Source organism: Oncorhynchus clarkii, chromosome 3 (genome assembly GCF_045791955.1).
Source record: "Oncorhynchus clarkii lewisi isolate Uvic-CL-2024 chromosome 3, UVic_Ocla_1.0, whole genome shotgun sequence".
Classification (NCBI taxonomy): domain Eukaryota; kingdom Metazoa; phylum Chordata; class Actinopteri; order Salmoniformes; family Salmonidae; genus Oncorhynchus; species Oncorhynchus clarkii.
Genome location: NC_092149.1, coordinates 45,488,352 through 45,504,467, shown reverse-complemented (window position 1 = coordinate 45,504,467; position 16,116 = coordinate 45,488,352). Strand labels below are relative to the sequence as shown.

At 43.3% G+C, this 16,116-nt stretch overlaps 1 protein-coding gene across 1 annotated transcript in view; it reads right to left on the bottom strand.

Moving 5' to 3' along the window:
• The window catches only part of LOC139385579 (dynein, axonemal, heavy chain 7), a 229,091-nt gene that overhangs the window by 147,285 nt on the left and 65,690 nt on the right, over positions 1-16,116 (bottom strand). Inside the window, exons 21-28 of the mRNA XM_071130761.1 lie at positions 7,354-7,552; positions 6,242-6,382; positions 5,659-5,871; positions 5,404-5,513; positions 4,951-5,119; positions 1,453-1,555; positions 917-1,044; positions 446-658 (exon numbers count right to left, since the gene is read on the bottom strand). Of these exons, the coding sequence (XP_070986862.1) occupies positions 446-658; positions 917-1,044; positions 1,453-1,555; positions 4,951-5,119; positions 5,404-5,513; positions 5,659-5,871; positions 6,242-6,382; positions 7,354-7,552 (1,276 nt within the window). The remainder of the gene's footprint in view (positions 1-445; positions 659-916; positions 1,045-1,452; positions 1,556-4,950; positions 5,120-5,403; positions 5,514-5,658; positions 5,872-6,241; positions 6,383-7,353; positions 7,553-16,116) is intronic.

The following is a 16,116-nucleotide window of genomic DNA, read 5'->3' as shown; positions in this document are numbered from 1 at the left end:
TCAATCTAATGTGGCTGCAAAGAGTAATGTTCAACTTCATATTCAACTTCAACTTCATATTCAACTTTAACAACAAGTGTTATTAATAATGTCCCCTTTGGTCTAATTGATCTAGCAATATAAAAAAAAAACATCACAATCGTGAAAGTGAGAGAAAAGGAGCAAAGGATAAATGTGGGGACATTGTGGGGCCTGTAGGTATGTACGTTTTTTTTTTGCCCTAGCACTACACACCTGATTCCACATATTACAGGTTTAATGGTGAGTTGATTAGTGGAAGCAGTTGTGTAGTATTTTGGGTTCACAGGAACAGGATTAAGAAACACTGCCGTAGAGGTGAACATTGTGGGAACTTAGAGGACAGAGGTAAACACTTATTGTGGGTACACTGTAGGGACCTGAATGACATGGGCAAAGAGTCAATGTGATGACTTGTGACAGGTACCTTCAGGTTCCCGGCGGCGGTCAGGACAGACTTGACGGCCCTCATGCCGTAGTCGTAGTGGTGCTGCATGGACAGCTGTTCTGAACACAGCCTGTAGGTAGCTACGATCTTCACCGACAGTGGCCGGGCAGTCACAAACCCACAAGAGTAGAGCACAATCTCAGATATCATGGCGTAGTCCGGGACCATCATGGCCACCGTCCTGAAGAGAGCCTAGAGAAAGGAAACAACCCACCAAAATTGTGCCTGCTTCCCAAATGATACCTTACTCCGTACATAGTGCATTACAACCCTATGGGCTCTGGTCAAAAGTAGTACACTATGTAGGGAATAGGGTGCCATTTGGGATGTAACCTATGTCATGTGTGCCATCATATGATCCCGTACAACCAGATGGCTCTTGGGTACAGTCACTGAGGCTTGTGCTAATGTGATCTCAGATAATAATACTAATACATTTAGCACGGGTACCTTTAGGTTGTCTGGCAGTTCAGAGCGACCGGCGTATCCTGGGTTCATGGTGATGAACACAGCACAGGAGGGGTTTAGCTTTAGCTCCGTCCCCTCAAACAGCAGCATTTCAGCATGGGAAGTAATACCTAAGAGAGAAAATGTATGTATTGTAACGTAATGGATTGTAATGTATGCACGCTTGACTGCAAGTCACTTTGGATAAAAGTGCCTGCTAAATGGCATATATCATTATTATTATATTACAGAGACCGGGACTACATTTGATCAGTGCCATTGACTGACCATGCTAGCGACAAGTAAGAACATGTGGCCAAATGCGCTATAGTTGAAGTACTAACAGTTGAACTATACACCTAAACACCTCTTTGTATGGTGTGAGAATGCGTATTATGGCGTCTCACACACACAACTCTCTGTATGTTGAGAATCTGTCTTTAATGGACACACACAGCTGTATGGTGTGAGAATGTGTAAATTATGGGGAATTTCTCTCACACACACATACACACACTATGGGACTCTCTTACACACACCTCTCTGTATGGTGAGAATCTGCTGGGCTACCACTGATAGAACCTCCAGGTCAATGCGGTTGAACTCGTCAAAGCAGGCCCAGGCTCCACAGGACAGCAAACCCTGCCAAGCAACAAGAGATATGACTAGAGAAGCATGCACATCCACCTCAAATAGAGAATTAGTAAAATTGTATTATTTTAGTAGAAACTCATTTATGCACATCTAGGAAATGTATACTAAACACATGTCAATCAGAATTTAGACAGGGACATAGTACCATCTCAGCTGCATCCCTTTGTCAATGTTATTGTATGCTCTCTAGATAAAAAGCAACGTTGAACTTCTTTGGGATAGAGGGCAGCATTTTCACTTTTGGATGAATAGCATGCCCAGAGTGAACTGCCTCCTACTCAGTCCCAGATGCTAATATATGCATATTATTGGTATTGGATAGAAAACACTCTGAAGTTTCTAAAACTGTTTGAATGATGTCTGTGAGTATAACAGAACTCATATGGCAGGCAAAAACCTGAGACAAAATCCAAACAGGAAGTGGGAAATCTGAAGTTTTTGAACTCAACCACTAATGAATTCACAGTTGGATATGGATTATTTTGCACTTCCTAAGGCTTCCACTAGATGTCAACCGTCTTTACAACGTTGTTTCAGGCTTCTCCTGTGAAGGGGGGCTGGATGGGAGCTGTTTGACTAAGGGGTCTGCCAGCAGCCTCTATCTCAGTCATGCGCATTTCACAGGAGAGGTATCTCTCGTTCCATTGCTTTTCTACAGACAATGGAATTCTCCGGCTGGAACATTATTGAACATTTATAATAAAAACATCCTAAAGATTGATTCTATACTTAGTTTGACAAGTTTCTTTGACCTGTAATATAACTTTTTGAACTTTTCATCCGACTGGACCTGAACGCGCTTTTGGATTTGTTTACCAAACGCCCTAACAAAAGAAGCTATTTGGACATAAATGGACATAAATGATGGACATTATCGAACAAAACAAACATTTATTGTGGAACTGCGATTCCTGGGAGTGCATTCTGATGAAGATCATCAAATGTAAGTGAATATTTATAATGCTATTTATGACTAATGTTGACTGCGCAACATGGCAGATATTTATTTTGACTGGTTTGGGCTCTGAGCGCCGTTCTCAGATTATGCTTTTTCCGTAAATCTGACACAGCGGTTGCAAGGAGAAGTGTATCTAAAGTTCCCTGCATAACACTTGAATTTTCATCAACGTTTATAATGAGTATTTCTGTGAATTCATCTCTGCAATATCACTGCATGTTTTGGAACTACTGAACATAACACGCCAATGTAAAATAAGATTTTTGGATATAAATATGAACTTTACCGAACAAAACATACATGTATTGTGTAACATGAAGTCCTATGAGTGTCATCTGATGAAGATCATCAAAGGTTAGTGATTCATTTTATCTCTATTTTTACTTTTTGTGACTCCTCTCTTTGGCTGGAAAAATGGCTGGGTTTTTCTGTGAGTTGATGGTGACCTAACATAATTGTTTGTGGAGCTTTCGCTGTAAAGCATTTTTGAAATCAGACACTGTGGCTGGATGAATGAGAATTTTATCTTTAAAATGGTGCCTAATACTTGTATGTTTGAGAAATTTGATTTATGAAATTTCTATTGATTTGTATTTGGCGCCCTGCAATTTCATTGGCTGTTGGCGAGGGGTTCCGCTAGCGGAACGGGGTCCCCAGTCCTAGACAGGTTAAAGATCTAAAGCCTTTGATACTTTGGATCACTCACTGTTGTTGCCTTGGTTGTCCTCTGTCGGACTTGATCAAAATGCCTGCAACTGGTTCAATAATGACCTAACTGATAGACCTCAATGTATAGTTGCTGAAATGATTCCTCAAGGTCACAAAATGAGTACCTCAGGGGTCTATTCTAGGGCCAGTACTACTCACATTGTATTTTAACGATATTGGTTCCTAAGTGAAGAACTGTATACCTTCATGCTGATGACACTGTGCTGATCTACAAACTGCTTTTAAATGTCATACAAAACTCACTTACTGACCTGAAACGGGTACTGAATGCAGATAAAACTAAATATATGTTTTTTTCTAAAGCCCACAGCACTGGCATCACAGACGTACATATTTGCACTTTGAATGGAGCACAAATTAAGTGACTCCACTCATATAAATACCTTGGCATTTGTAATTTAAAGGAGTTATATGTAAAATGAAGCCCCCTTGTGGAAACTAGGCAATTTGCAACAAAACAGCCTCAATTCAAACAACTGTCCCCCCTTCCCTCCTTAAGTTTAGTGTTTGAGTCTTTTGCTTTCAGTTTTGTCCACCAGCTTCAAATTGAAACAGCTGAAACAGACACATACACACAGCGTAACTTGGACCACTTGCGGTTGCCAAGGCATCATTGTGATATCCATCTTGCTGCCACACAAGTTCTTTAGGAGGTTCAGTAGTAGCCTATGTCTTAGTACCCATCATGGACAACAGGAGAGCACTCAACCTTGGGAATGTTAGCTATCAGTTACATTTTTCCCCAAAAAGGGAGATTCAGGTTTTTGGATGAAAATCCTTAACTCAAGGCTAAAAGTCTCAATGTGCATGCCACCTAAAACACAATATCTGTATTGTACTGCATGGCTCCATCAGTATTGTGGATATTAAGAATGTGTCAGTCCATATTCATGTGGGCAAAGAAGTGTTGAGTTTAAACTTGAATTAAATTAAAGAGGAAAAACCCAAAGGACCCTCTTAAAAATCATCTAAGCTCTTGTATAAGTGGCCTGAATCACAATGACCTGTATTGGGTCAAAAAAAAAAGTATACAATTCTGTTAAGCAGTTTTTTATAAACTGTTATCATCATATTTGAGTAAATAACTGCCTCACGGAATGCCTATAAAGCCCGGTACAGATCTAACAGCCAAGACAAGATGGTTTTATGAAGTTTGCTTGATCTAAATGACGTAGTTTCAGAAAGTCTCATGTCAGCTGCTGCAGTTTCCAAGATGTAACATGTCAAAAGAGACATTTGTTTAGCCAATCAAAGAACAGTGTGCTGATGTTCTGTATTTAGCCAAGCAGCTAGCTAGCTAGACGTTACACATGTGCCCTGTTTGTTGTGCATGTATTTCATGATACTGGTTTGCTACAAAGTTTCATCACATCATTCCAAAAAGTGTCACTGTTACCATGGAAACAGTCTCAGCCCTGCATCTCATATCTTTAATCAGCTGTTCTACAATACAAGATTTTAAAACTGGAATGTTTATCATCATTTAAAAACTGTATTGATGAGCAGAGGCCATTCATCAATAGAGCCATGCCAACTAGAAGCTGAGCCCTACAGTAAGAGTGGGTGTGAGGGATCTTAGCCTGGTTAAACATGACTGAACGCTGCACACACCATTGTTTCACTTCACTTATCAATGGTGAGTGTCTGGTTCACTCAGTTTTAGTCAGGTTTTACCACGCTAGAGGGATATGCCCACCTTGAAGAACTTCCCCAGGGCGATGTAATCCAAGCCGTCGGAGCAGTTGAAGACAACACATTGCTTGGCCACAGCCTTGGCCAGATCCTTGGTGGTCTCCGTCTTCCCTGTACCTGCGGGACCTTCAGGGGCCCCTCCCAAGTATAAGTGCAGGGCCCCAAACAGTGTTCTGTAGGAGAAGCGGCAGACCTGTGTTCAAATGCTATTTGAAATAATTTAAAATACTTTATCTATGCATGATTGTGCTTGCCTGGCAATAGAATTGTCACAAGAAATGCAAACCCCGCACCCTTGGCACTCTAATCCTTCTAGACCAAGTCGCGTGAAAGATTTCATATAGATTTCACATAGTACTTAGGTCTGATTTGAGGGAATTGCATTACAGTCGCAGCACATCAGCATGTCGAGGGTCCTGACTTGCCAATGAGTGCGGTGAGTATTAGTGGTCCATACCTGTAGCAGCGGTCAGTAAGCGGAGTGATGACCAGGCGTGGTGTGTTCCCCAGATACTCGTAACCATAAGCAAGGCCGGCGTTGATCATCTTAGTCTGGAGACGGTCTTCCTGTATATATAGAGGTCAAGTCAACACAAACCTGGTCAGTTAGTACTTAATGGAGCCAAAGGTAAAATACATAAGACACAAAACATGCATGCATGCACACATACACACCCAAAAAACCCACATGCACACACACGCATACACTTACCACCCAGTAGTAGCGTAGCTGACTGAGCCACTCAAAGTCAGTCTCGTCCCTGATGCCTTTCTGGACCAGTGTGGCTAGCACATCTCGGGCGTGGACGTCCTGTACCACCAGAGCACCCAGGGTGACCCGGTTCTGCTTGGACAGTTTCCCACGCACCAGCATCACAATGTCATCGATCTGACTGTTGTTCTGCTGCAGGTAGACATCCAGGGCCTGCAAAACAAAAGGGAGACATCACTGGTTTGACAGGGAAATATATGTCAATCATAGGGTCATATGATGACCCATGCACTCTCAGTAATCTGTGCGGGCTTTTACACACACTCACACACACACACACACACACACCAGGTTTTTCTTAACATGGTCCAGTGCTCGTCAAGTGGTTCTTCCTCAGTTAGGTGTGAGATAGCACTTAATCTGTTCTGCAGCATGACATCAGCCTAGATTTCTATATTTATTTGACAGTGATAATACACATCAATAAAATGTGCCAGATTATGCCAGCTGGCTAGTTTTCATCTGCAGATATTATATTATATAATATAAGGTAAACTCTTTCCAATGTAGTTTGGCCTTGTACCTTCTGCCCTGAGACGATGGCCGCGTGAATGTCTTTGGTCCAGTACACCTGGGAAACACACAGCACCGTCTGGCCGGGCCAGGTACGCACCCAGTTGATCCTCAGGTCCTTGGGGTATGCCTCAATGGCCTCCCCAATCACCTGGGGCACACAACCATTGGATGTGAAAATAATTATCAAAACAACACTGTAATTAGGAGAGAATGTGTATTTTATTTTACCTTTATTTAACTAGGCAAGTCAGTTAAGAACAAATTATTATTTTCAATGACGGCCTAGGAACAGTCTAGTTCAGGGCCAGCTCGGGATTTGATCTTGGAACCATTTGGTTACTAGTCCAACGCTCTAACCACTAGGCTACCTGCCGCCCCTCGTATTTCCACGTGTAAGGCCTATCAAAGTAGATTTTCTGTTAAACGGATGCCCTGCATAACATTTCGCAAAAATAAAAATAAATACATTTTAACGATTCATATGAATCGATTATTTTAAACAATAATTATTTTTGATGAAACAAGCAATTCACTTTGCCATTCTAGTATCTGGGATTCGGGTCAATCACAGTGAATCAAATGATATGAATGAAAATAATTGTAGAACAAAAATATTAGCTGTAGCCTTCCTTTTGGATTATGTGGTTGCACACTGCTCTTGATAGTATCACTGATATTTAATAAGCTTACATATCGGCCTCATGGCCTTCGTCAGAGCTTTTGTGATTAAAAAAAAAAATTGCACCCTTATGTAGACCTAGCCCCTCCCACATCCGTTCTACACATCGAATGGGGTTGAAGGCAAAGGGAAAAACATAAGTGCTACCAAATATATCAATATGCATTTCATAAATATTACAAAAGTGTATAAATAAGACGTATGAAACACCTTTGTAAAATCACAATGAGGACATAGCAAGTTTTCATTAGTCATTGGGTACATCGTACGAAAAACAGAGAAATCTTAAATAGGCAAATAATTGTATTTAAAAAAAATACTTGTCCAGGGTCAGATATCCAATTTAGCTAATAAATCATATTTTTAAGCAGACCTTAGACACTGATATTAGATCTCTTGTTTGCCGATCAATGGAGTTGCCATAAGTACTGTAACTGTACCTTATGCAGGGAGCTGATCATACCCATCTCTAGCTCTAGGAGCCATTTCTCCACCTGGCCGCGGGCCTTGGAGGTGGAGATTATATCTAGGAGCTCCACCACCTCTCCCTCGCTGCTCTTCATGTGGGTAATGTCCAGCACTTCTGTGAACACCACGTCGTTGATGCCCTCGAAACACTTCTTCAGATGAGGCTGAACCCTAAAAGAAAGAAGGGGAAAATAATTGATTGCATTTATGCAGCGTTTTTCACTGGGATGTGTGTGGGTAACTCCTCTCACATTACAAGCACACGTTTGTAACACCCTTTTGGGACACAAAGTAGTAAAAAAATATGGACCTAGTTCACCCCAAAAACAAAGTTTGTAAGGAGCACATACTGTGCATTTGGAAAGTATTCAGACCCCCTGACTTTTTCTTTTTCATGATGTCAAAGGAATTGTCCGTATATCTCCGAGACAGGATTGTGTCGAGGCACAGATCTGGGGAAGGGTACCAAAACATGTGTGCAGCATTGAAGGTCCCAAAGAACACAGTGGCCTCCATCATTCTCAAAAATGGAGGAAGTTTGGAAGCACAACGACTCTTCCTAGAGCTGGCCGCCCGGCCAAACTGAGCAATCGGGGGAGAAGGGCCTTGTTCAGGGAGGTGACCATAAACCTGACGGTCAGTCTGACAGGGCACCAGAGTTCCTCTGTGGAGATGGGAGAACCTTCCAGAAAGGCAAAAATCTCTGCAGCACTCCACAAATCAGAACTTTATGGTAGAGTGTCCAGATGGAAACCACTTCTCAGTAAAAGGCACATGACAGCTCGCTTGGAGTTTGCCCAAATACTCTCAGACCATGAGAAACAAGATTCTCTGGTCTGATGAAACCAAGATTGAACTTTTTGGCCTGAATGTCAAACGTCATGTCTGGAGGAAACCTGGCACCATCCCTACGGTGAAGCATGGTGGCAGCAACATACTGTGGGATGTTTTTCAGCGGCAAGGACTGGAGGACTAATTAGGGTCGAGGGAAAGATGAACTGAGAAAAGTAGAGAGATCCTTGACAAGAACCTGCTCTAGAGTGCTTAGGACCTCAGACTGGGGCGAAGGTTCAACTACCAACAGGGAAACGATCCAGCATCTCGAGAGACCTGAAAATAGCTGTGCAGCGACGCTCCCCATCCAACCTGACAGAGCTTGAGAGGATCTGCAGAGAAGAATGAGAGAAACTCCCCAAATACAGGTGTGCCAAGCTTGTAGCTTCATAACCAAGAAGACTCAAGGCTGTAATAGCTGCCAAAGGTGCTTCAACAAAGTATTGAGTAAAGGGTCTGAATATGAATATGTAAATGTTAATTAAATCAAATTTAGAATAAGACTGTAATGTAACAAAATGTGGAAAAAGTCAAGGGGTCTGAATACTTTCCGAATGTACCGTAGACCTACAGCCAGACGCACAACACATATTGCAAGGAACATGGACACTGACTTCCGACCCCTTGATACACGTTTTATGTATCAAAACTGCCAAACATGTTTTTTTGATGTTGAATAGATAGGATAGATACAGAGGAAAGATAGAGGAGAGAATGTGCTAAAATGGCAGTGGGATGTAAACAAACCCATGCAGCGGTATATGTTTTTTGGACACAGCTGCTTACACTGCTTGATCATCCTAGGCCACAAAACTAACAAACTTTAGATTTTAGGAATAATCATACCCTTAATAGAAGGCATAATCCAAATGTGAGCAGGTAGCCTATTTATCTTGGCCCTCCTGGGTGGCAAAGTCCTTGCTTTCCATGCATCACTTCCCACAATTAGATGTCCTTCCCTATCTGTATAACACTGCCACAGTAGGAGCATCTCGTTTAGGCCTACTGCTTGTGATTATTATATTGCATGCAAGGGTTTGCCTGGAAAATCAACAAAATGTTTGTTATTCACACCGCACGCAAAACTATTGCATCTGGCCTAATCCTGATGATAATCAGCTATTGATTGTCCTCTAACCACCAGTCGGGGAACACAAAAGAGACTAATCAAATCTCACATACGACACACGCACCACGCCTAAGCGTTTTGTTGTGCTTTCTGTGACAAATTACTTTGCAATACATTATTTTGTGTTGGATTGAAGTCGAACACTAAAGATAAAATAAAAACAGTTCTGAAAAAAAGGACAGTCGTTAATTAAAAAAATACTAGTGAATCATAAAGCAACCAAGCAGCGTTGGAGAAAATGTGTGGCTGCATGAAATGGTTGTGTGGGTTGACTGGGTTGGTCTAGCCAAACTTCGGTACAGAAAGAACTGTTTTTTGTTAAAAACTTTGTTTTTAACATCTCGTCCCGTGTTTTATGATTCTGATCATCTGGACCAGTCCAGTGACTGCTGTGAAAGGACAGCTGACAACATAGGAAGGTCTGTGTGACAGCTTGGAGAGACAGCTGACCGGAGGGAATAGACCCCACTGGGGCTGTCATGGGCTAGCTACCCATGTTGGCAGTCTCCGACGCTGTTTCAGTATGTTGGAGACACCCGCTAAGTGCTACTGAAAGTCAACAAAGGAACATACCCCTAGAGCCTGCGAGAGCTGGGGCGCAAGATGGCTCAATGACTGATCACATGGTTACGGACCCAGGAACGGAAACGACTACGAGTAGGAACACAGCACATGAGACAACCATAACAGCAGCAGGACACACACTTCAGGCGTGCAGCTGTGGTTGGGAGAGAGTAACATCGGCAAGGGGGTTAAGGATCCATCAAGGGAGGAAAAGGTGCTTAGGAGAGCAGAGACAGGGACCTCGCATTGACCAGTACTTCTTACGAAGCAGCCAGTCAAATCAGTCAAATGAAGCACAGCGACGGGACGCAAACCAAAGTTCGCAAAGCATCAGCACCCCTGTAACCGAGGAGGATAACACAAGCACAGAAATGCCGGTGGATGAACTCACCCAACCACAGAGACCTCTAAAACAGGAAAAGATCAAAGGGCACAGACCGAGTGTGAAGTGGCCCAAAGCTGTTGAAAAGAGAGAGTGGGAAACAATCAACAACGACCTGACAAAAATCTTGGAACAACAGGTAGGAACAGCAGAGAAAAAGCTTGAAAGGATGGGAGACATTATCTACCACTACGGAGAAGAGCGCTTTGGAGTAAACGAAAGGAGAAGTGGCAAGACACCACCCGCACCAGCCAAATCTAGGAGGCAGCAGGAGATCGAGATACTTGTCAGAGAGAGAAGGCAGCTGAGGAAGCAGTGGAAGAAGGCCTCTGATGCAGAGAGAGAAGGTCTCATGCTACTCCAAGCAGACATTAAATGTCGGCTGGCAACCTTGCGAAGAGCGAAAAACTTAAGGAAACTTCGTAGGAAGAAGGAACACTCAAGAACACAGTTCTATAAAAACCCCTTTAAGTTTGTCAAAGATCTCTTCGCAAAGGAAAAGTGCGGAATCCTAAAAACTCCAAAGCCTGAACTGGAAGAACATCTGGAAAAGGTCCACCAGGACATGAAAAGGCATGAGCAGATAATCATCCCACATGACATCCCACCTATTCAACCACCAGAATTTAATCTGGACACTGACCCTCCAAAATGGAGGGAAGTAGAGAACGTTGTCCGAAGAGCAAGAGCGGCCTCGGCTCCTGGGCCTAATGGAGTACCATACAAGCTTTACAAGAATGCCCCGGATGTTCTACGCTTTCTTTGGAGGCTCATGAGGATAGTGTGGCAGAAGGAAATAATACCAAAGGCATGGCGAAGGGCTGGTGGTGTGCTAATCCCGAAAGAGAAGGATGCGACAGACATCAGTCAATTCCGACCAATCTCCCTTCTCAACGTCGAAGGGAAGATCTTTTTCAGTATAATAGCACAGAGGCTGTCCACTTATCTGGAAAGGAACAAGTACATTGATACATCTGTACAGAAAGCAGGCATTCCTGGTTTCTCTGGTTGCCTGGAACATACTAGTATGATTTGGCACCAGATCCAAACAGCTAAGAAGGACAAGAGAGACCTCTATGTCATCTTCCTCGACCTGGCCAATGCCTTTGGCTCAGTTCCCCATGAACTCCTCTGGGAATCCTTCAACTTTTTCCACGTACCAGAACCCATCACTACACTGGTAAAGGCCTATTTCCAAGACCTGCAATTGTGTTTCACAACACCTGACTTCACAACAACATGGCAGCGCTTGGAAGTAGGCATAATGGCAGGCTGTACAATTTCTCCTCTGGCCTTCACTATGGCCATGGAAGTCATCATCAGGGCATCGAGATGGGTGGTCGGCGGTGAGAGAACTAAGGAGGGGCTCCGTCTCCCACCTATCCGAGCATACATGGATGACATGACTACACTGACCACCACTGCAGCATGCACCAGGCGGCTACTTGCAAAACTGCAGGATAACATCAAGTGGGCCCGGATGAAAATCAAGCCAAGCAAATCTCGAAGCATTTCCATAGTCAAGGGACAGCTTAAAGATGTGAGGTTCTGCATTGGAGATGACCCGATACCAACGGTGTCTGAGCAACCCATCAAGAGCCTGGGTAGATGGTACAACGAAAGCCTCCGGGATAAAGATCAAGTGCAGCAAGTAAGGCAGGACATCGCCGACGGTCTTGAGAACATCAACAAGACCCTACTGCCTGGGAGGCTCAAGCTTTGGTGCCTACAGTTTGGACTTCTCCCCCGGGTAATGTGGCCACTCACCGTCTATGAGGTCCCAATAACAACAGTGGAGAAGATGGAGCGAACCATTACCTCATACGTGAAGAAATGGCTGAGTGTCCCACGATGCTTGAGTAACATCGGCCTCTATGGCAAAGGGGTCCTTGAACTACCTCTTACAAGTCTAACGGAGGAGTACAAGTGCTCTAAAGTAAGACTTCAGATGACATTGAAGGACTCTAAAGACCAGACCATTAGCAAGGCTGCACCTCCCCTACAAACTGGACGGAAATGGACATCATCCAAGGCTGTGCAGCAAGCAACATCAGCCCTGAGACACCAAGACATTGTGGGGAATATCCAGCATGGAAGAGGAGGCTTTGGCCTGGCAGCAAGCAAACCAACGTTCCATAAGGCAACAACATCTGAACGCAGGAAGCTGGTGGTCAAGGAGGTGCGCAGACAGGAGGAGACTGCAAGAAGTGCAAAGTCTGTCTCTCTTGCTAAACAAGGTCAATGGACGCGGTGGGAAGAGGAGAAAGATCAACTGGAGTGAGCTTTGGCAAATGGAGGCAAGCAACATCAGCTTCATCATAAGAGCTGTTTATGATGTGCTTCCATCACCAAAAAATCTACATCAATGGTATGGCGAGGACTCGACCTGCCCCCTCTGCCCAGCTCCAGCGACTCTCAGGCATATAATGACAGGTTGCAAGACCAGCCTCTCACAAGGCCGTTACACCTGGAGGCACAATCAGGTCCTCAAGAGCCTGGCTGCAGCACTTGAGACCAAGAGGAGTGCAACCAATTCATTACCTCCAAAAACAAGCAATCCTGTCAAAACAACAACATTCATCCGGGAGGGACAGAAAAGGCCCAAGTATCCTCCTACAAAGCCAGAAACTGGACACCTAGCCATGGCCCGGGACTGGAAGATGCTTGTCGATATTGGCCAGCAACTAATTTTTCCACCTGAGATTGCTTCTACCAACCTTAGGCCAGACATGGTACTCTGGTCCCCTTCACGAAAGGCTGTGTACATCATAGAGCTCACAGTCCCGTGGGAAAACTCTGTTGAAGAGGCCTACGAGCGTAAGAAACTGCGTTACACAGAGTTGGCAGCAGACGCAACTCAGCGTGGCTGGAATGCAAAAGTCTGGCCAGTTGAAGTGGGATGCAGAGGATTCGTGGCTTCTTCCACCATCAGGTTGCTGAAAGAACTTGGAATCCATGGACAGGCTCTGCGGCAGACCGTCAGAGCAGTTTCTCAAGCAGCTGAAAGAGGCAGCCAGTGGATCTGGATTAAACGGAAGGACCCTTGCTGGGCTATAACTTCATGACCCCCCACCCCCACCTGAGAACCCAATTCAGATCCCTCCAACTTGAGGAGGGCATATGAGGTATGCGGTCAGCTGTCGGACTGGCTCAGGGAAGAGGACGCCCCTGCCTTGCATAGTCCCGTGGGACATCTTAATTGGGCATGGGACACAAGCTAAGGCTTGATCACCCTTTAGCTGGCCACCTTTGATGAGAGTGTTTAGTGATTAAAGGCTGAAACACCCACTGATTCGAAGGCACACTACTGAGGATGTGTCCCAAAATTGACATCTTAACCCAGTCTAAGAAATAAACCTCCCATGCCACTCTGTCAACATCACGGCAAATTTCATGCGAGTGCATTCCATCTATTGGCACAATGGACAGTTTTTAACATCTCGTCCCGTGTTTTATGATTCTGCGGTAAAGCTCTACAGATGGGAGAATGGCACATCCTTGCTCAAATGGGCATTAAGACGGCACACTAGGTCCTATTCAGCCTCGCAACAGATTCATCGCCTTGCCAAAATCAAACTACCGTAGGTGTTTGGAAAATTCTGTCTTTTCAGAAAAGTCAGTGATTGCACGAGGCGACATGAGGCTAATGAAATTCATGGCAGTAGTGGATGAGAAGGGGAAAAAAGAAACAGAGAAGAGTAAAGGGCTGAGCCTCCTTTGTCTAAAATCACATTCATTATAAACCACATACCTTTGGTGAAATAAGACAAGGCATGCTTATCAGCCTTTCGCCTACTCAGGGAGCCACAGTGGAGTAAGTAGGGCAGAGTGTCGTGAGGAGAAGACATTATATAATTAAATTCCCACAGTAAGTACAGGATTTTCATTTTCGAAAGCCTCAACTTTTTCTCTTCTTCTCCTTATTCCCATCTCTTTTGAGCCGTCTTGATGAGGTGGTTCGGAGCATTTATTTTTTGCTGAATGAAGTGTATGTAGTGGCCAAGTTTGTGTGTTCTGTTCATATTATACTTTGGTAGGTTATTCTCTGAACAGGAGTTGTGAAAAACACCTGAAATGAATGCCCATATGCCCATATACATCACTACGGAAGGAACTCAAATGCCATCACTACTTTAAAGCCTCTGTATGACCAACCACTACAATGCATCTATCTATTGTATAAATAACCCTAACATCTGATACACAATAAGAGACATGGCACTGTACTGTATGTCTGCCGTCTTGCGTTCTCCAACTCGACTTTGCTATTTTGTGATTTTGGCATTTATCTTTACTTTTTTTGCTCGAAATGTGCCTGCTATTATTTCCTATGATTAACAAAAACTTTTGAACATCGGCAGTTAATAAACGAAATTCCGGCATCAACTTCGATTCATCTGCCTGGGCTCTTTGTGTACCTCTGACCCAATCTTCGGGCTACAAAAGAGGAAACACAGTCAAAAAAAAGGCAGGAGTGCTGGGGTCCTGGTAAGACTAAGGAGAGGAGAACACCGGCCACCACTTCCCTCAAAGGGACTCTTGTAAATGCAATATCCTGTTTTTCTGAAACATGGCTTTCTGACAAGATACCCCCGATGGCTAGGGTGTAACGGTTCAGTAGGTATTGCAGGTTTTGGGGTCATGGCGCGGTTCGGTTTGCGTTCAGAGGAAACCTAAATGCCAACAGTTACTGTAGTTCATTTTTGTTTATTTAAGAAAATACAAAGTGTTGTTATTCCTGACTCCATATACAGTGTCTTCAGAAGGTATTCATACTCCTTGACTTGTTGCACATTTTGTTGTGTTACAGCCTACATTTGAAATGGATTACATTTATATTTTGTGTCATTGGATGACACAAAATACCCCATAATGTCAAAGTGGAAATGTGTTTTTAAAAATGTTTACAACTTCATTAATAATGAAAAGCTGACATGTCTTGAATCAATAAGTATTCACCACTTTGTTATGGCAACACTAAAGTTTAAGAGTAAAAATGTACTTAACAAGTCACTTAAGTTGCATGAACTCACTCAATGTGCAATATTAGTGTTTTAACATGATTTTATAATGACTACCTCATCTCTGTACCCCACACATACAATTATCTGTAAGGTCCCTCAGTCGAGCAGTGAATTTCAAACACAAAGACCAGGGAGGTTTTCCAATGCCTCGCAAAGAAGGGCACCTATTGGTAGATTGGTAAAAACAAAAAGTAGACAATAATTATCCCTTTGAGCATGGTGAAGTTATTAATTACACTTTGGATGGTGTATCAATACACCCAGTCACTACAAAGATACAGGTGTCCTTCCTAACTCAGTCGCTCAGGGATTTCACAATGAGGCCAATATTGACATTAAAACAGAGTGTAATGGCTGTGATAGGAGAAAACTGAGGATGGATCAACAACATTGTACTTACTCCACAATAAATCAAATCAAATTTGATTTGTCACATGTGCCGAATACAACCTTACAGTGAAATGCTTACTTAACCAACAATGCAGCTATAAGAAAAATACGTCTTAAGTAAAAAATAAATAAGTAAAAAATAATTAATAATTCATTAATTAGGCCTTTCATTAGCAGCAGTAAAATAACAGTAGCAAGGCTATATACAGGGAGTACCGATACAGAGTCAATGTGCGGGGGCACAGGTTAGTCGAGGTAATTGAGGTAATATGTACATGTAGGTAAAATTCAAGTGACTATGGAAACATAATAAACAGAGAGCAGCAGCAGCTTAAAAGAGGGGGTGTGGGTTGGGGGAGGGGGGCATTTGATTAGCTGTTCAGGAGTCTTATCGGGGGTAGAAGCTGTACTA